The sequence below is a fragment of the Ustilago hordei genome (assembly GCF_900519145.1).
Source record: "Ustilago hordei strain Uho2 genome assembly, contig: UHO2_contig_07, whole genome shotgun sequence".
Taxonomy (NCBI): Eukaryota; Fungi; Basidiomycota; class Ustilaginomycetes; order Ustilaginales; family Ustilaginaceae; genus Ustilago; species Ustilago hordei.
The window spans coordinates 577358-597602 of NW_024545289.1; the positions used below are offsets into that span (position 1 = coordinate 577358).

At 52.8% G+C, this 20245-nt stretch overlaps 3 protein-coding genes across 3 annotated transcripts; all 3 read right to left on the reverse strand.

The window, feature by feature from the left end:
* Positions 1-3396: 3396 nt before the first annotated feature.
* Positions 3397-7785, reverse strand: UHO2_03969 (putative xanthine dehydrogenase; the record flags this gene model as incomplete). The annotated part of the gene is made up of 1 exon (XM_041559926.1): positions 3397-7785. The coding sequence occupies one exon, from the start codon at positions 7783-7785 to the stop codon at positions 3397-3399; it is 4389 nt and encodes a 1462-aa protein (XP_041415860.1).
* A 1035-nt stretch (positions 7786-8820) lies between these two features.
* UHO2_03970 (putative RAD16 - nucleotide excision repair protein) lies at positions 8821-11946 on the reverse strand (the record flags this gene model as incomplete). Its single annotated transcript, XM_041559927.1, has 1 exon — positions 8821-11946. The coding sequence occupies one exon, from the start codon at positions 11944-11946 to the stop codon at positions 8821-8823; it is 3126 nt and encodes a 1041-aa protein (XP_041415861.1).
* Positions 11947-12643: 697 nt separating this feature from the next.
* Positions 12644-20152, reverse strand: UHO2_03971 (uncharacterized protein; the record flags this gene model as incomplete). The annotated part of the gene is made up of 1 exon (XM_041559928.1): positions 12644-20152. The coding sequence occupies one exon, from the start codon at positions 20150-20152 to the stop codon at positions 12644-12646; it is 7509 nt and encodes a 2502-aa protein (XP_041415862.1).
* Positions 20153-20245: the final 93 nt, after the last annotated feature.

Sequence of the window (20245 nt, forward strand, 5' to 3'; positions counted from 1 at the left end):
GAGAGTATACTACTCTCTCTCCAAAGAATAAACGGATGTGCCATGCAGCCTCTGAATGGAGTGTTCAAGGTAGTCAGCCGAGACCTACCAGTACAAAGCTGTCTGGTTACATTTAGTTGAAACATCCTGAGTAGATCTTACTCGATTGTCCTCACCAATACCAATCAGAAACACCCAATCTGGTTTCAGGTGCATGACCGCTTACACCATGGTGCTCGACAAGAAGGTACTCTCTGGAGAGAGAGCCGGAGCAGAGTCGCAGGTGACACTGCAAAGATGTATATAACCATACCTTCTTGTCATAAGTGGTCAAGTGGATCTCCATCCACTCTACACCATAAGCTAGTTATCACTTTGACAAGTATACATTAGTTTTCAGTCAGCATAGTTGCAATCACAAGTAGATTGCTTCCATAGTAGCGCATGTGTCATATCACCACTCACTGACATCTGAAGGCAGTTCATAGAACCAGCAGTCCAGATATGATCAACACCAAAGGTGGTTCATAGCAACCTGCAGTCCAGCTTGCAATCATAGAACTGAAGGCAGTCATCCACTGTGGTCTGGGGATCACCTTATGCTATCAGTCGACACACTGGACACTTGTGTTGACAACATCAACTATCTCAATCACACCAGACCTTTGGTGTCATGCAATACATTCAAGTTATTGATCATGCCAAGCTACCTCTGGATGGAGTGTCCACAGCAGTTAGTTGAAACCTGCCATAACAAAACCATTACTGCATCTTCAAGTGAGAAAAGTAATAGAGACATCTCTACTACATATCTCAACAAGAATCATAATACCACAAGCATTGTCACATATTTCAACAGGATTCGTAATAGATGCGATTCTATTACAGATATCAGGTTTTGGGCATGCAACAGCTGACACATGCCTTCTTGTCATAAGTGGTCAAGTGGATCCCCATCCACTCTACACCATATATTACTAGCTATAACTTCACATAAGTATACTTAGTATTCTGTCAGCAAGTTGCAATCACAATAAGTTGCTTCCATTGTAGCACATGTGTTGTATCACTGCTCACTGACATCCAAAGGCAGTTCATAGTAACCAGTGGTCCAGATAATGATCATAGAACCAAAGGCAGTTGTCCACTGTGGTCTGGGGATCACCTCAAGCACTCAGTCGACACACTGGACACTTGTGTCAGTGTCAACAACATCATTCACACCAGACCTTGGTGTCTTTGCAATACATTCATTGTTATTGATTGTGCTGCACTACCTCTGGACAGAGTGTCCACAGCAGTCAGTCAAAACCTGTAATAGCAAACCCACTACTACACCTTTGAGTGGGAAAAGTCATAGAGTCTTTTCTATGACATATCTTGACAAGAATAATAATACACAGCACTCTACCACATAACTCAACAGGACCTGTAATAGATGCAGTTCTATTACAGATATCAGGTTTCAGGCATGAGACTGCTGACACACAGCTTGTTTTGCATGAACTCATGGTGTCAATAATGACTGTATCTACTTTGATTGTGTGACAAGAGTGTCAAAGATGGTGGGGCTACAAGGTGGTTCAGATTCTGGAACTGCTTCATTTTCCAGCCAGCACTTCATGTTCTGGCTGATACTACCTTAACCCTTGGTTGGCTTTGAAAATTAACCCTCTAAAAACACAGCTTACATTTGGGGGCATCAATTTCCTGAGCTTTTTTGAGTATTGGAATACTCTAGTTTTCGAGGGCAAAAAAAAAAAACTGAAACCCCCTACTGACTCATACTCAAGCCAAGATGTATAAAGACACTCAAGTTAGTTATTTTGTCCCTGTTTCCTCATCCATCAATTTGTACATACTGTTCAACGTCGATACAAGAAATACAACCGTGCCCTACCTTCTGTTGAATGATAGTGGACTCTTTGTGGCAGGACACGGTTGTATTGTGTTCTTGGTGTTTGATGAGTAAGTACAACTTTGGATGGATACAAGTGACTGGGACAAACTAACTAACTCGAGGACTATATATACCTCTTGACACTGACATAAAGATAAGAGGACGAAGCATGAGAGACAGGGCATGAGAGACAGGGCATGAGAGCCCCTTGGATGAGGAGACTGTTTCTCTTGAGGGAGTTTGCCACCTTGGTGAAAGGTGATGACAAAAAACTTACCTTGAGAAGGGAGACCTGTCGACCACCTCATCGGATGTGCCAATCACCCTGATGGAGGCTGCCTGACAGAGAGGCCGATGAAAGCTTATCATTGTGAGAAGATTTGTCGGCCGTCCCGTCAGATGCACTGATCACTTTGACAGGGATTTCCTGACAGAGAACCTGACAAAAGCTTACCATCGTGCAAACTTTCGTCAGCCATTCCGTCTTAAGGCAGGTGACCTTGTCGGACTTCCGGTGTAAGTCGATACCCCTCCTTCACCTTCGAAGTCCATCATCACTCCAATACTTCCGACATTGTGTAGAAGCAGCTACAAGATGAAGTGGCAGCTGCGAGAGGCTGCATAAGTTGTGGTGGGTTCATTGTCCAAAAGTGTTTAAATGAGCCAAAAAATCGAACCTGTATGATGGAATTAAAAAGTCATGCTATTGAACAATGAGCTATGCCATTGCATAGCTGGGATCCGTAGCTTTCTATCTATGTATGGTGAGATGGGGCTTTTTATTGCAGAATGAAGTGAAAAATGAAGATGTCTAGTGACAGCAGATTTATTTGATCACATTACGCGCGCATTGTATCTCGATGTGTAGCGACGTTTCCGCTTGTCTGTTTCACATTTTTGTTCCGCTCCGACTGTCAAGTGCGGAACAGAGCTGCGGAACACAAGTGCGGAACACAAGGTTGGCCCGCTTCCGTGATCACACAGAGTCATCAACGTTGAGCAGTTGCTCTCCTTGCTATCACAAAAACTTACTCTTCCGCTGTCACACGGTCATACGATCACACATATTCACTTCAGAGGAGTTCAAGAAATTCGAAGACTCCGTGTCCTACTGATATAGTGTCGGGTCTCGGACATTGACTTCAATGCATTCGCGATCAGGCACGTGACCTGTACAGGTGTCACCCAGCGGGAGCGCAGTTTAGAGCACGCTCGCTCAAGCATCTCTTTTCCTTTACGACCATCATCTCTCTTCGCGCTGGCCACAGGCAGCGCTTTTTGTCTCACCCACCACGCCCACCCAATTTCTTTGTTACTTAGGTCTCACGCGCATTCCGCCTCGCTCTCACGCGACGTTCGACCACCTGTGGCCCTTACGGCCACGGTTGGGAGCTCGCAAGCGACTCACACGAGTTAGGAAATGAATTCTTTCCCATCTCTGATATTGTGGATCAGTCAAGTGACCAGCGAAGACGTCGATTAAAAAATTCAGTGCCCTACGTATGATACAAAGTGAACTAAGAAATAGCAACGAAGAAAGGCTTCTCTCCGTCCCTTCTGGGCGTAGTCTCCTTCGCTAACTCCACAAGCGGATCACCGATTGCTACCCTGATCCTCTCCGCAGTGGCAGGGGACACCAGATGGAACGAATCCTTCAACACCGCAGTCTGCTCGCCTTTCGGTGCCAAATATTGCACTCTAGCGGCAGAGATAGCAAGTTTAAGCGCAAAGAACACCGAAGCACCCAAGAAAAGCGGGGGTTCACCAATACCTTTGCTCGACTGGATGGTTCCCAAATGCTTGTTGTGCTTCGCTACCGCAGGATTTGACGGGTCTTGTACCTTGAGGAACGAGATCCGCATGTCGGTCGGGGTATCGAGAAAAGCAGGGATCTTGTAGTTGCCCGGACCACGAGTAGCAAGCTGACCATTGTTCATGTATAAGGTCTCTTCGAGTGTAAACAGGCCGAATCCTTGGGTGAAGGCTCCTTCGATCTGACCGACGTCGATCGAAGGGTTGATAGAGCGACCAATGTCCATGTGTACATCTGCACGGACGATGCGGTGGTCACCAGTGATGGTGTCCAGTTCCACTTCCGAGATCGCTACACCTTGAGTGAAGTAGTAGAATGGTGTGCCGGTTCCGTCCTTCCAGTTGTATCCGATACCAGGTGTACGGTAGTGACCGATGGCAGACAGCTGGACACGGTTGAAGTAGGCCATGTGGACGGCATCCTTCCATGCCTCGACACCAGAAAGACCCTTGGCTGCTGCGTCTTTGCGGAACTTAGCCAACGACTCGTTGAGCTGCGTGCAGGCGTTCTTCAGCGCCATACCATTGAGGTCCGAAGATGCCGAAGCCGCAGTGGCCGATGTGTTCGATGCCTGAGCAGTGTTGGTCTCGGTTAGATGCACCATCGACACCGGGATGTCGAGCTCTGTTGCCACCACTTGAGCCATCTTGGTGTGCAGACCCTGACCCATCTCCGTACCACCGTGTGAGAAAAGCACACTACCATCGTGATGGTAGACATGCACAACACCGTATGCCTGGTTAAGGAAGATGGCAGTAAACGAGATACCGAACTTGGTAGGAATCATGCTGATACCCCTCTTGCGGTAACGATGTTTGGCATTGAATTCGTCAACTGCCTTGCTACGCCTCTCAAAATCACCCGAAGACTTGAGCTGCTCCCAGAGAGTCGGCACGTTCCAATCGACAAGCTTCTGCCTGAAGTGCGTCTCGTCGTTCTCGCGGTATAGGTTGAGCTCACGCATCGCTTCGGGTCGCATACCAATCACAGCGGCAGCTTTGCTGACAAAGTCTTCAGTGAAGAACATGCCTTGAGGACCACCAAACCCACGGAAAGCGGTGTTCGACATAGTGTTGGTCTTGCAAATGTATCCCTCTACGTGCAGATGCGGGATCTGATAGCAATTGTCAATATGGAACATGGCACGTTCGAGCACGGCCTGCGAAAGGTCCTGACTCCAACCACCATTGTTGTATACCTTAGCGTGCAGGCGTTCGAGCTTACCAGACGAGCTGAAGGCCAGCTTCCACTTGCACATGAAGGGATGACGCTGACCGGTGGTCAGCATGTCCTCGTCACGGTCAAGCATGACACGCACCGGTCGACCAAGCTTCTTGGCAGCCAAGGTCAAAGGAGCAGCAAAGGCAATGGTACGCGACTCTTTTCCTCCGAATCCACCGCCGAGTCGCTTGACACGCGTCACCACGCGGTTGTTCGGAATACCGAGAATGGAAGCACAGAAGACTTGCGTCTCGGAAGGGTTCTGCGTCGATGAGATGACCTCGATCTCGGAGTCCTCCTTGCCTGGAATCACCAAACAGGCATTAGTCTCCAGATAAAAATGCTCCTGGCCCCCCATGCGAGTCTCTCCTTCCAAGACATGGTCGTGCTGGCTCCAGCTTTCATCCAACGAGTCTCCGCGGTGAATGACGGGACGAGGCTTAAAGAAGCTCTCTGCCACAATAGCCTCGTCGATGGTGAGGATGTGCGGCAGGTCTTCATACTCGATCTGTACCTTGTGGGCAGCAGCCTGAGCATTGCGTTTGGTGTCGGCTACGATAACACCAACGATCTGACCCACAGTGTAGACCTTGCTCTCGGCGAAGAACGTCTCATCCATTGAAGGCGGGTTCCACACGTTGCTGCCACCTTCAGGAATGTCCTTGTAGGTGACGAAGTCAACGACGCCAGGCATCTGCAAAGCTTCGCTCGCATCGACCTTCTTCAAGATGGCATGAGCGCGCTGCGAGAGCACGAAGCCGGCATGAAGCTCGTTGGCAACAGGTGGCATGTCGTCAATGTAGACCGCCTCACCAGTCACCTGCTTCATTGCAGACAGATGCGGGATCGAATCGCCCACAGGCTGCTTGATAGCGACGTTCTCGAGATCTTGCAGACCAGATGTGACAGGTCGCTCGACAGTGCTGGTTGCCAGCTCCTCGAGATCAGGCAGAGTTGCATGCGCCGATTTAAGTTTTGGCAAACCAAGGTGTGGCGCAGCCAGACCCCAGAATCGTGTCACGAAACCAAGAGCAAGTGTTTTGCGGAAGATCGGCATACCACCGGGCACTCCGTAAGACAGCGGGAAGTCCTGCTTCGCAAGAATCTGCAACGTCTCGGAGAGCGACTCAGGTGCACTGAACTGCTTGCCTACCAGGAACTTCTGCACTTCAACGCTCTGCATCGTGGTGGGTCCCATACCTCCAAATGCGAAGGTTGCATTGGTGATCTTGTCCTCCCGGACCGACAAACGGAGACAGGCGTTGACAATAGCAATGTCATCATCCTTTCGCTTGGACTGCTTGAAAGCATGCACGACACTACCAGCGTCGTCAGACCAGGGAATGTAGAGCTTAGTAATGACAGCACCTGCTGGCAAAGCGGTCTTTCGGTAGCCGAGGAAGAAGTCACGCATGTTGACCGACTTCTCTGCCGACGAGGTCGTGTCGATATATGACAACTCGGCACCGGTTGCGACCCAAACAGGGTTGAGATCCGAGATGGGCGATGCGGTGGCGATGTTACCTGCTAGCGTGGCAACATTGCGGATTTGATTGGATGCAAAGTAGGCTAGGTTGTCGAGGATCGCACGCTTGACCTGCTGTGCGTAAGGTGCAGTCGGACGTTCAGACTTGAGTTGACGAACAAGGTCAGTGAGACTCAAGTTGGCGCCAACAGTGATACCGCGCTCATCGGACTTGTAGAAGGCGAGATCCTTGATGTGGTCAGAGACAAAGATCGAGACGCTGTACTTGAGGTGCTTGAACTTGACTTCGATACCAGTCTCTGTGTTCCCACTACGGATCTTGCCGCCCGGATCGAGACCGTACAGCTTCATGCACTGAACAAGAGACTGAAGCGAGCCTGGTCGCATCCATACCTGACGTGCCGAGATCTGTTTCTTGGGTTCAGCATCAATTTCGAGCTCATCGGCTTCAGGCTGCTCCTCGATGAAGACCAGATCTTGTCTGTCAAAGATGTCCTTGGCGAGGTAAGGTGGGAAAATGAGCTCGGAAGCTGCGTCATATGGCTTGAATTGGTTGGCGTCGAGCACCTTTGCGATTACGTCTGCTGTGGTAGAGATGCCTGGGGCGGTAGTGGTGGCTGGTGCACAGCCTTTTGACTTGCCATTGACCATGCAGCAGTCAGCACCTTTTGCACAGGGCGTTCGTGTGATGAGGTCGGCCTCAGGGGTTGTGGTGGGTTCAGCATCGTCCGAGTGGTCGCTGTTGTTAGCGCTCGAGCTGGTGCCGTTAGTGCCGTTCTTGGTGCTCTTGACGGTTGCGAACGACTTTGCAGCGTCAAGGATGGGTCGGTAACCGGTGCATCGGCAAAGACAGCCATCGAGCGAGTGTTCAATGTCTTCCTCTGTGAGGTGGCCGAATCCGTTGCGAACAGTAGCGTAAAGAGACATGACGATGCCTGGTGTGCAGAAACCGCATTGCGAGCCAAAGAGTTTTCCAATTCGTTCCTGAATGGGGTGGGGGTTGGACGAAGAGCCGATACCTTCGACTGTAAGGACGTGGCATCCGTGCACGGCAACGAGTGGCAGCAGACACGCGTTGACGGACTTGTACCTGTATGGTGCCTTGGAGGCCGAAGAGGAGGAAGATGATGCGGGCGCCTGGGTATCATACTTGCCGACAACGACAGTGCAGGCACCGCAACCACCTTCACCACACCCGAGCTTGGTACCGGTGAAGCCTTTGCTTCGGATGAACTCGAGCAGAGTCAGATCAAGGTCATCGCCTTTTGCTGTGGAAAGTTGAAAGCGAGTGTTGTTGACGGTGAAGACGAGCTTGGAAGATTCGGCAAATCGGCTGGGCATCTCGAAACCCTCGACCACTTTGGTCGCTGCGGCGGGGACTGGCATGCTGACTGATGAGAGTGAAGTTGATGAGAGTGAAGTTGATGAGAGTGAAGTTGATGAATTGTGCCGTTGTGCAGTTCTCAGTAAGATATTGACATGGGGGGTTTGAGGAGGCAGGAGAAGTCCGAAGGCGAGAAAGACGGTGTTCAGGATGCTGCTAGGGATGCAAGCGAGCGATACAAGGGGTACGAGTGGTGTCGGATGAGAGTAATAAGGATGGAGATGGGCAAGAAGAGATGGTGAGGAAAGGCAAGCAGGAGGGTGGCACAAGAGACAGGCGTGAGGGAGAACTCTCAGTCTGGCAAAGGGTTGTTTCGCGGGGAAGTGTTGGACAGATAAGCTTCTCTTGGTTGCACAAGCGCTCCCTCCCAACTCTGGTTGGCTCTCAGGGTTCTCGATTGATTTTGCCACTCCACGCCGAAGACCCACTTGGTCGGCCAAATCCGAAGCTGTTTTCCAACCTGACCTCGCATTCGAGCTTCTGGCTCGTCAACCTGTCCGTATCACGGACCGATTCGTATGATTCTTCTTGTGAACACTTCAACCCTTCATTCATCATGCATCTCGACTCGAATGCAGGACTATGAGCAGACAAAGCCTATACTGAATGTTTGTTGAACAGCAAGCTGAGCTGAGAATGTTGCCTGTCAAGATCCGGCTATTCCAAGCCAATCAGCGCTTTTTTTGGAATTTGCAAGCCATATCTGCCGAGGGCGATAAAGTGGGAAAAAAAAAAAAAAAAAAAACATTTCGCGCCTGTCGGTCTGCCAACACACGCTCGGAGAAGGCCGAGATTTCACCTCACTTCACAGCGAGCAACCTCATCTCTCTTCAGAACTGAGCTTCAACGCGTCACGAACCATACGAGCAAGAAGCCAGTAAGCTTGAAATGACATTGCGTGATACTTGAACGTGACATTCGATGCGGACGGAACAAAAACAAGAGACATACGAGAATTCGATCAGGAAGCGTCGCTTGTGAGTGTAGCAAGTCGACGACATGCAAGAGCGTTGATAAATGATGAAAATGTGTGCTGCTTAAAGCGTGAACAAAAAGCGCAAGTCGGAAACACTGAGACGACCCATGGCGCCATCGTCCTTGCCAATGGCTGCCTCGATCATGGCGCTCTTCTTGTTCTGAAGCTCGATAATACGAGACTCGATACTGTTCTCAATCACCATTCGCTTGACGACAATGGGTCGATGCTGACCAAGACGATGGATACGGTCCATCGCCTGCACCTCAACCGATGGATTCCACCACGGATCCATCAAATAGACTCGCGACGCTTCGGTCAGGTTGAGCGCAACACCACCAGCCTTGAGGGAGACCAAGAAGACGGTGACATTCGGATTTTCCATAAAGTGCTTGATGGTACGGTTGCGTGCTTCAGGTGACATGTTACCTTCCAGCCGGCAGATGTGGAATCCGGCACGTTGCAGTCGGAACGCGATGAGATCCAAGAAGTTGACAAACTGCGAGAAGACGAGCGACTTGATCGTCTTGTCCTCGCTTCTCAGCTGCGTCAGCTCCTCGACGAGAGCTTCGATCTTGGTGCTCGATCGCCATTTGTCCATGTCAAGTCGTGCAAGGATACCCTGGCGACCTGAGTCGTTCATTCGGATTGAGCTCTGAGGAGGCTCGAGCGCCTCGGCTTCCAGGTCGATCGAGAGTGTGGCGTGGCAGTAGGGACAATCCGGAACCATGCCGGGCACAATCTCGGAGTCGAGATACTGGCGAACGCACTCTCGGCAGAAGATGTGCTTGCATCGCGACATGATCGCATCTTCCGCTTCATCCGTGCAAATCCTGCAGACATGAATCTCGCTGTGTGCATCACCGAGCAACTTCGAGACAACACCCGTCTTGGATCGGAGCACCAAATCAGGATGGTTGGCAAGCTGCCTCATTCGCGTAAGCAGCGTGAAAATGTTCGAGTAGTTGTTGAGCACCGTACCCTGGTCAAGGTAAGTGCTGAACTTTCGAGTCGTGTCGGTGTACAATGAAGTGTAGAGATCCTCCTCCTCTTCATTGAACAGGTCACGTCGCACCTCGATAGTTCGAGGCGGCAGACCCATGTCATCGGCACGCTCGAGCTTGGTTCGCCTGAGCATCATGCGCTCAAGCAGAATGCGCAGACGGCGGAACGCATCTCGGCCTTCGCCATGCTGGGCACCACTGCGCTGGATAGGCTTCAGAATCTCATTGTTCCAGTAGCAGGTATGGTGCATGGGTGTGTGGCCACACATGTCACAGTTGCGCTTGTCACTGAACGCCCAGTGCAACGACTTGCAAGGACACTTCTTGCAGAAGTAGTAGGCGAACGGATCACCACCCAAGAAGCGGATCATCGAGTACAGTTCACCAACACGGTTCTGCAGCGGTGTACCACTGAGACACCATCGGAAGTCTCCCTGCAGAGCGAAAGCGCCTTTAGCCGTGTTGGTGGAACGCTCCTTGATGTTGTGCGCTTCGTCGAGGATGATGCGGCGCCAGTGGACGGCGTGCAAAGCCGACTTCTCCTTCAAGATCTCGTTCTTGCGGCGGAAACCCGACTCCTGCTTACGGAAGCTGCTCTCGAGCACAGCGTAACTGGTGAGCACGACATCGGCTGCCTTGAGCTCCTTGAGGTTCTGCGTGCGATTGGCTCCGTGCCATATGAGCACCTTGAGCTTAGGCTGGGTGTATGCTTCGATCTCGTTGCGCCACTGCATGATGGCGACGGTAGGGGCAACTACGAGACAAGGCTTCTTGCGATCAGAAAGCATGAGACTGATCATTTGGATGGTCTTTCCCATACCCATCTCATCGGCAAGCATACCACCTTTCCAAGTGCCTTGTTCCTGTCGTGTCATCCAGTAAAGACCTTCACGCTGGAAAGGCAGAAGCTTGATATTAAGGCCAGGTGGCTGCTCAGCCTCTTCAGGCTTAATAACGGCAACAGTCTTTTGCAGGTCCTCCCAAACTGTTTCGAGCTTGGGATGGTGCTTGATGAGCGCCTGAAAGTTCTTGTCGTACTGAGTGCGAAGGTCCTTCTTCTTAAGACGAGCCTGGTGTTTCTCGCTGCGGAGTCGTGCTTTGCGCTGCCTGGCTGTCTCGTATTGGGTGTCTTCGGCATAGTAGTTGCCGGTGGTGTTTTGCGGCTCAAAGTTGTTGTCGTCGTTGGTTGCATCGGGGTCCGAGTCGAATCGCATGTCCTCTAGGGTAGCAAACGTGCTTGGACCGGCTTCAGCAGCAGATGGACGGGGCCTGTTTGCCTTGCGCTTCATGGACAAAGGCTCTTCGTCGCTGCTGATGTTATCGAATGAGGCATCGGACTCGCCTTCGAAGTCAAAGTCAAGATCGTCGAGCTCATCCGACTCGGCCACGTCGGTCTTGAGCGGCTTGGAGGCGGGCGCGGCGCTGCGACGAGGCTGACGACGCGAGCGAGGTGTCAGATTGACATCGTCGAGCACGTCATCGCTATCTTCCTCTAGCTTTGCTTTACCTTTACCTTTGCCTTTGGCACTAGGCTTGCTGCCCACCTGCGTCTGGGTCGCAGGGGACCAAGGTCCAAGCTCCTCGTCCAGCAAGGCGTCGAGGGCAGCATCGTCGTAGGTCTTCAAAGCAGTGTTCGAAGATGCCCGACCACGAGCCGAAGATCGTCGAGTAAGCGTCGATTCTTTCGGTTCGACCTTTGGTGCCTTGGAAGTGGTGCTGGCGGCATCGGACTGTTTTCGTTTGCGCGAGTCGCTCGGAGTTGACAGAGTGGCAGGGTAGGCTTCAGCTTTGATCGCGCTGCCGCTCTTGAATGAGGCAGACCGGCTAGCCCTAGTACTGCGCGTAGCTGAGGCAGGGCGACCAGACTGCAGAGCCTGAGCCTCAGCGGCGACATCGAACGGATTCTTGAGGTTGTCATCATTGTCGCCGCCGTCTTCAACTGAAGTGGCGGGAGTGTGACTGCCAGAGGTGAAGGTCGAGTTGGTGCGGGACGATCGTGCCGTGCTTGGAGTGTCAACAGACGAAGCAGCAATGGAACTTGGAGCGCGACCTCGAGTTAGGCGTTTCAGAACAGGTGTTTCTGGCTGAATAAAGATGCCCTTTTCGTCATCAGAAGAGATCACAATGAAATCTTTGCTCGGGGTGGGCGCAGCCGACTGCCGAGATGAGCGACGAGGCGGCATTGCGACGTGAACTGCGGTGCTGATAGGGATGATCTAGGTCAAACGTACGGGAGATGAGGGAGCAGAACGAGCTGGGTTATGCTGAAGGAGTAGGGTGGCAAGGTCAAGAATAAGAAGAAGGATGAAACCAGGTCGAAGCATACCCAAACCTTGTGGAATCGACTCAGCCAAATTTCGCCACCAGTAGGGAAAGACGCGCCAAATTCCTAATCGAGGCAGCAGAGCAACAGATTGCGGAAACTGAGCTTTGTGTGTGTATGTGTGTGTGTATGTGTGTGTGTCTGTGTGTGCGCTGTTATGAAATTGTGACATCTGTGCTGCACGCTTGGCTTGCCCTGCATTGCACTCTGCAGAGAGCTAGCCGCGGAAGACTCACAAAGCGCTTTCAAAGCATTCAATTTTTTGCCAGAATTTCTGGCCAATTTTTTCAATCAATTTACGCGACAAGAAAACAGATTTCTTTTCCTGTGTTTGACACGCAAGACGCGCTCCTCTCAAACTCAAGTCCGCTTTCTATGCTGTGTGAAGCGAAGCCTCTTCGACCTGCTCAAGATTCGAGGTGATGAGGAGGTTCACCGCTTTCATCTGCTATCACACCTAAGCTACTCGGTTCTGGCGACGGTTCAGACAGACCATACACAGGGATGATACAAGTTTTCGTGATGAACAGATTGAGATTTGGTCAAAATCCAGCCTTCTAATGATCATTCCAATAGACAGGCACACCATAGACAACAGTGGCAGCGCCAGTGAGGTAAGGCAATCTGCAGTCATTGCGGCTTTCAGCGACGGCACGAGCAAGTGACATCTCGGTCGGTGGTCGACTTGCCTCTAGATTACCTTGGCTGTCCACTTTGATGTTGCGTGCCGATGAGCCAACCTGGCCACGTTCGCGAGCTTCCATCAATCCAAGACGACCAAAGACACCTTCGCACACCGAGTCGAGCTCTCGGTCCGTCATGTCCCACAGGTTGCCGACCATGGCGGGTGCACCGGCGCACATGTAGTTAAGCGGTGTTCCAGTGGGATCAAAGTCGCCGTTGTCTTGAAGCTCAGCCGAAGAGCAGCCCCAGAGCATGGTGACGGCGCATCGTTTCAGTTCGCGAATTCTGGATGAACGAATGAATTGCTCTGCACCACCGTGCCCGAAGTAAAGCACCAGATCTGACGAGGAAAGCGCACCTGGCAGCTCATCCACGATGGGTTGTCGACCGATGATGCCCTTCCATCCGTGCGTCGCACCCCGCCCTTCAAGCCACGGCTGGAACCGACTTTGGCTCTGCTGCAAATCTCCGCTCGGATTGAGAAGATAGAATGTCTTGCGCTTAGACATGCTGAAGAGCTTGCCGTTGCGCAACGCTACTTGCCACGCTGACATCTTGGCTGCATCGTCCAAGCCATCCTGCTGCGTAGCATTCCTATTCTTGCCGACCAATGGTTGTCTCGCAGTTTGCGAGGCTTTTGTGGGCGAGCGCGAGCGCGATCGAGAATGTGCTTGCTTGCCCTTCTGTAGCGGGCTCAACTCGTGGTCATCCATATCGACATTCTCCTCCTCATCCGCATCGCCTGCGTGGCAGGAGATCTTGGCCATCTCGATGCGATCTTGAAGAAATGCCATCGACGGGATACGACTGACGGCTTTGCCACGTAGGATCGGCATTGACTCCCAAGGGAAGATCGAAGCGTCCTTGTCGAGCACCAAGAAGATATGATGATCTTGCACCTCTTCCTCCTCATCCACTGCGACGTAAGCCATGCTGGTCTTGTTCGGCGATGACTGCGCCTTCTTTCCGTGGAACTCTTCTAGAGCTCCGCGCAGGTCCATCGCCGTCTCGTCCAGATCGATCTCATCCACTGCCACCTGAAAGCCGCTGAACTGTAATGCATCCATGACATAGTGCACCAGGTCCTCCAGATCCTCATCTGTACAGTCGGCGGGAAGACCTGCAAAGCACTCAAAGACAGCGTCGTCCAACTTCAGCTTACTTGGCCGCTTGTTGGCAGTCGGGAAGCAAGCACGGCGAACGATCTTCTCGAATCTAGCTCGTAGTGCCGTGTTGGCTCGAGCATCCGACGTAGGCTCCGAGAAGACGCCCTTGAAGCCGCCAAGCCATGTATCTTGAATGCCTTGGAGCAGGTCTCGCAGCTCGTCGTTGATTCGCTGTCTTTCACTCCACCACTGTCGTCGTGCCTCAATGCTCTGCACCTCCTTCATGCCGTGAATGCCGTCGTTGCTGAGACGCACGAGCTCAATAAGCTTCTCCTGCGCCGCCTTGAGCGTCAGCTCCTCCTCCTCCTCCTCCGTGCCGTCTCTTTGACTGCGACGATTCATTGGCAGGCTGTACAATACCGCCTCCTTGGCACTGCAGCCGTCGATGCCGCCACCGCCGTCCTGTCGCGTCAGAACGAGATTCTGATTGTCAGTATGTCGGATCGTGATCGAGATGACAGTCCAATTGCGTGGAAGCAGATTCTTGACGGAAGCAGGATCATGCTGTGCTTGCTGATGGCGCGCTAGAACGGACTGCCAAAAGGCGGACAGTGGGCTCGCCGATGGGGCGATTGGTTCCTTAGAGATGCGCTTGGTCTTGTTCAGCGAAAGTTTAGCGAGGCGACTTGGTAGCGCTTCTTCCTCGTCGTCCTCAGAGTCACCATGACTCTCTTCAACACGTCCCCGCACCATAAGTGTGCCTCTGGCATTAATCTGATCGTCGCCGCCCAGGCTCGGCCATTCCTGGTCATCCACTGCGAAAGTCTGAGGCTTCAACTTCGCAGAGACGGAGGTCAGCAAGGTGCGGCGGACGGACACGCTCGAAGCCCAGTCAAGCAATGCAGCAGCAGTGTTGGCTGCCATCTTGATGTTCCTACCCAAAGCTGCCTGCGTAGTGTAGACTTGTGCGAGACTGGCGAATGCTTCACGCAACACGAGCGAGTGCGAGTGCGATGTTCCCAGAGAAAGCGCTTCACGGAAGGCCGAGTCCGCCGGCGTCAACATGCCGAGCGCCGTCTTGACGGTCTCTTCCGAGATGGCCTGATTCGAGCCTGGTATGGCTGCAAGTGTGCGTACGCTGACCGAAGGGACCATAGGGATTGAGATGGCAGCTTCGGGAAGCATACTGAAGAAGTGGTCGTCTTTAAGATGCTCGAGTGCCCTCCGCAGTGAAATTCTGCCCTCCAAGACGAACTGATCAACACGAGTGTCGATGCTAGACAGCCCATCCTTAACAAAGGCTGCTTTCTCAGCGACCTCTTCGCATTTTTCGGAGTCGCCCATCAGGTGCAAAGTCCAAGCCTGTTTCTGCAAGAGTCGCAATTGCAGATCGGGAAGAACCGCCTCAATGCTCGAGCCATTGCTCAGTCTGGCACGCATCTGTGCAGCAGGCAAAGTTGTGCTGGACTTTCTGCGGTGATGCATTTGAGCCTTGGGCGAAGGCATTGCGACCTCAGTATCGGCGAAAGCCGTGCTGAGCGATCGGAGTGTGGCCTCGCCAGCGACATAGGAGCGAAGTGCCTCGCCGAGCTGCTCGATTCGCATGAGGCAGTCGCCCTGGACAGAGGACAGCGAGATGGCTTCCGGGATCCAAGTGTCTTGCAGGATCTTGAGACACCGGGACAAGTCTTGCTGACCCCGCTCGGTCTGGTTGAGTTGGAGTCGCAGCTCGCCACGATAGATGAGAGCACAAGCAAGCGGCAAAGCAAAGCCCATGCTAGTGGCAAAGTCGATGCCTTCACTTGCAAAAGCCTCGGCATCAAGGGCCGTGCCGCGAACGCTGTGCAACCTGCTGAGGCGCATATACGCGTCCATCAAAGCGCTACTGGCTCTCCAGAAGAAGCTGGTGAACGTAGGTCCGCAGAACTTGGGAAGCTCCTGCTGCTCTTGTTCTTGTTCTTTGCTCTTTTGCTTTTTCGTCTTGTCGATTAATTCCATCACAACATCACTCGAGGGCGCCGGTGGATCAGAAGAAGCTGCTTGAATCTCGTCGGAGTCATGTGTTTGTGTCTTTTGCGCAATGCGGGAGAGGAGGGTGCAAAGACGCACAAATTGGCGCACCGCCAAGTTGGTCGACTCGAGGCTGGATGCGAGGTCACCTCGTGCCAGTTGCAGACGGGCGCAGACCGCGAAGGCCACTGCTTGCTTGTCTTTCTGTTCGAGGCGTTCCATCGTGTTGAGGCTCGTTTTGTCACTTCTGCTTGGTGTTTTGGCAAGCTTGAGTGCATCACTGAACCGCGCCTGTGCACCAACAAGGTCACGCTCATGACAGAGAAGCTCTGCTTGCACCATCAGGCATCGGAAGCGAATGTTTTGCGACACTAGCACCACTTTGTTCGTGGGAAAGCTTGAGATCTTGCCCTCTGAAAAGACGTTGAGAGCAGATCTTAGAACGGTGTCCGCCCGGCTGATCTTGCCGAGGCCGAGATAGGTTTGTGCGAGGTCGGCAGATGCACGACAAAAGACCTCTTCGGACCCTGGCGCCACTGGGCTGCCGTTGCAAGTTGCCTGACGAACAGCTCTGAGAATCTGGATGCTGCAATGAGTCAACGCAAGAGCAGAGAAAGCCTCGTGGAAGGTTAGGAGAGACTGAAAAAACTGATGCATTCGGTCGAGATTGCTGACACGAATGCTTGAGGTCGTCTGGGGAGATTGGCGAGTCGTAGAAAATGTAGACGTGCTGAAAGCAAGCTTGCCAGTCTTGGAGGGCGGCGTCTTGGGCTCAGCAGCAGGCGTCGCTGCAGCTTGAGGAGGAGCCGAGCGCTGTCCAAGTGGTTTACGTGTCGAAGTAGCAGATTTGGTAGAAGCAACTGCCGTTCTGCGAGAGGCACTAATGACGGTTGGTGTCACTGAAGCCGTCACTGCTGCTGCTTTGGGCGAAGTGCGCGACGCTTGTGGCGTGGCTGGTTCCTTGCAAGATGCAACCAGAGCGGAAGCGAGACCTTTGCAGGCGTCTTCCACTCTGGTCATCACAGCTTGGGGGTCCTCGAAAGGTTTGCGCAAGCGAAGATGCAGGGCAGTTGATAGTAGTACGGAAGTGCGATACTGCGGTAGGAAACGACGCAAACCTTCGTCTTGCTCGAGTTGTTGGCGGTCGAGGCAAGCCGTTGCTTCTTCTTCCATCTGAGCGACACGTTCTTCCGAGAGCTGCAGCGTGTGTGACAACACATCCACCTCCAGTTGTTGGGCTAGTGTCCTTGCGCGACGAAGTGGGAATGCGTCGGCGTCGTAGATCTGCAGTAGCGCTCGATGAACGTTCGACAACGCCTTAGCTGAACCTGAAAGATGCGAGCGCTCACCCAGGAAGTGAGCTGCTTGCTCCAGGATGGCACCTTTGACGCCTGGTTCGAGCTTCGTGCACCTCAGCAGCCAGTTGGTCATGCTGTGTTCCTGATCGTTCAAGTCGAGGTCATAGGAAAGTTCATGAACGGAAATATCGACGACAGCTTTGATGGCGTTGTTGAGGACCTTCAATTCTGCAAACTTGAAACACTCGACGATGCTGTCGTTGCCAGCGAGTTGAGCGATTTGCTCTTGGACAGCAGGCGTAGTCCAAAGCAGCACTTGCCTGAACGTCTGCAACGCTTCCAGCTTCGAGCCAGCGAATCGGTATGACACCGCGGTGTAGCTGAGTTTCTTGCTGAGCTCTCCTTGCCGTTGAGCCAACTTTTGCTCGAGCTCCTGCTGAGTAGCCGGCGATAACGAGCTGTCACAAGCAGCTTGCTGAAATAGTTGTATCGAATCGTGGTCACAGTCGGCAGCAAGACGGAGGAACTCGACAGCTTCGACGTAGTTTGAGGCGTTGTAGAGAATACCTGCAGGATTTTGGAAGCTGCTGCTGAGGAGACGAAGTTGTTCCGAGAGCGTCTCCCTTGGCAGGGATTGGGCCAGGTCGCTTTGCAGCAAGTCCCGACCTTTCTTCATCTCGTTAAGTGCTTCGTCGCGGGCACTGCGCGACGACATCAAGAAGAGCTTGTTGCCGAGCACTCTCAAGCCGTAGATGATGTCCGTCAGGCAGGCTTCCTTACTTGGGAGGCTTACGGTTCGCGCTGGTGTAGACTTGTGATTGGAAAACAGATCTGCCGAAGGGGATATGTTGGAACACTTGCATAGGCTGGTCAAGAGCTTAAAACAGGCGCGTGCGAGTTGGTCGACATTTGCTGGCGCTGTAGTGTCGGGCTTCGGCTGACCTTTGCTGTTGGTGCCTTGGTGGCCCAATTTGCCGCAGCAACGACGGTAAAGCTGATCTAGAACACGATATAGCTTGAGTTGTGATGCCATCGATACGGTGTCAGGCCAGGTGCCAATTTGGAACTCCAGGATTGAGGCAGCATCGTCGAGCTTGGCTTGCGTATCTGCTCCACAGGTGCCTGCCAGAATCTTGTCGAGCGTAAGTACGCTGCCGGTGAGAATCGCACAGAAACGGACGATGTCTTTGTCATTGGTTTGCGAAATCGTAGCCGGTGCTGGACTTGCTGAGCTTGCTTCTGGGTCGGTCACATCCAAGTCCTGTGATGCGATAGGAGAATCTGCTGATCGAGCATCTTTTCTCCTTGCGTCATTTGTGTCGGCACCCGCCATCGCAGCGGCGGCGCGTTCTACGCCAGCTGCGCTTCCAGCTTTCCGGGCGATGTTGAGCCAGAGCTCGCAGAAGCGCTGGAATCCCTCGCCTTGGATCTTACTGCTTACCTGTGAGTTGTCCATGGCGTTGGCGGCTGTGGCTAGGATCATTTCGAAAGTGTCTTGAACGACATCGTACGTGGCTGCAATGTCTTGACCCGCGTTCTGAGCCAACTTCAGCACGGACGCTCCAGCACGGGCGACACGCTCCCAAAAGGCAGAAAGGTCGATGTCGCTGACTTGGACGAGCATTTGCAAGGCAAGCGTGCGCAACGGAAGGTAATCCTGACTGTGTGGCGCTTCTAGACGCTGCAAAGCCTTGGAAATGGCACGTTCGATCGAGAATGCAGCGCGATCCAGACTTCGAAGTTCACCTCCATGGCGTCGAGCGTACATTTGCCAAGCTAATGGGCCGTTTTCGTGATTCAAGTCTATCAAGATGGAATCAAGTGACGACAAAGATGCAGTTTCAAGGGCATAAATTGCGCTGCTGCATTGTAGATTGACGAGGAAAGTGATGCGTGTCGGTAGAGGCTCTGACGTAGCGGAAGCGTCATCAGGTATTGGCGGAAGCAGCATGTTTGAAGCCACGATTTCGCAGCCGAAGCTGTTCCCGTCTGTTCCTGCTGTGATACGTCCGAGGTAGCAGCAGTCTGCATGAGCAGTCTCGGCGAAACCCAAAGCTTTGATTTTGTTGCAGGAGCGAAGAATGACGGTTTCGACTTCGAGCTGCTTCTGCTTTGCCGAGCTCACATCGCGGGGAAGCAGCAGGAAGCGCGTCGCGATGCGGAAGGTTTTGATGGCTGAAAGAACGTGAGAGGATTCACTCGGAGTTTCGACAGTAGCAGTCGACCAGCTTGAGCTCGTGAGGTTTGAGAGAAAAGCAAGACTAGCGTTGACAAGCTGCTTCGAGAAGTAGACGCTCCGAGCAGACGAAAGCTTCTCTGGAGCAGTCGCGAGGTTCGGAGAAGAGCCTATCTCAGTATCGAGCTGGAGCGTGTCGGCTGTTGTCCCCAGCTGGAGCAGCACGTAGTGGGGCAGGGACAACGGAAAGGTCTTAGGTTTCGCAAGCGCTTCGAGAATCTCCGCTTCAGTCCAGGTCTCCTTAACGATTGTTGCTGGTGCCCTCTTTGGAGCTGGTACAGCATTGACGGAGGAAGGCATCAGAGCTGTTCGAGCACGAGCAGATCTAGCCGTTGAAGGGCCGCTCATGCTTGTCAAGGAAGATGGCCCGCTTGCTGGTGTGATGGGGGAGCTGAACGCAGTGCGAGAGGAAGCGGTTGTGGTGGTGGTAGTGGTGGTGGAGCTAGCTCGAGTGGAAGAAGACGCGGAGGCTGTGGACGTCGAGCGTCTCGAAGCTGCTGAAGACGTCGCTTTCGTTGTTCTCGATGCTGTCGTGGCTGAAGTCGTACGCGAAGTGCCTGTCACCGCGGTCTTCGTCGTTGCTGTCGCGGACGCTACTGGCCTTGCTGAGGTTGAAGCACTGACGGCACTTCTTTTTGCCGCTGTCCGGGTCTTTGGCAAAGCTTTTGTGGTGGCAGCAGGTGTAACAGCTTTGCTGATCGCAGGTGTTGCCGAAGCTACCCTGGCTGGCATGGCGATAGTTTATTGTTGGGGGAGTCCAGCGAAGAAAGCTTTTTAGGAACGCATCTGCGTAGCCTACGTAGCAGCTGTCGTGATGGCGGGCAC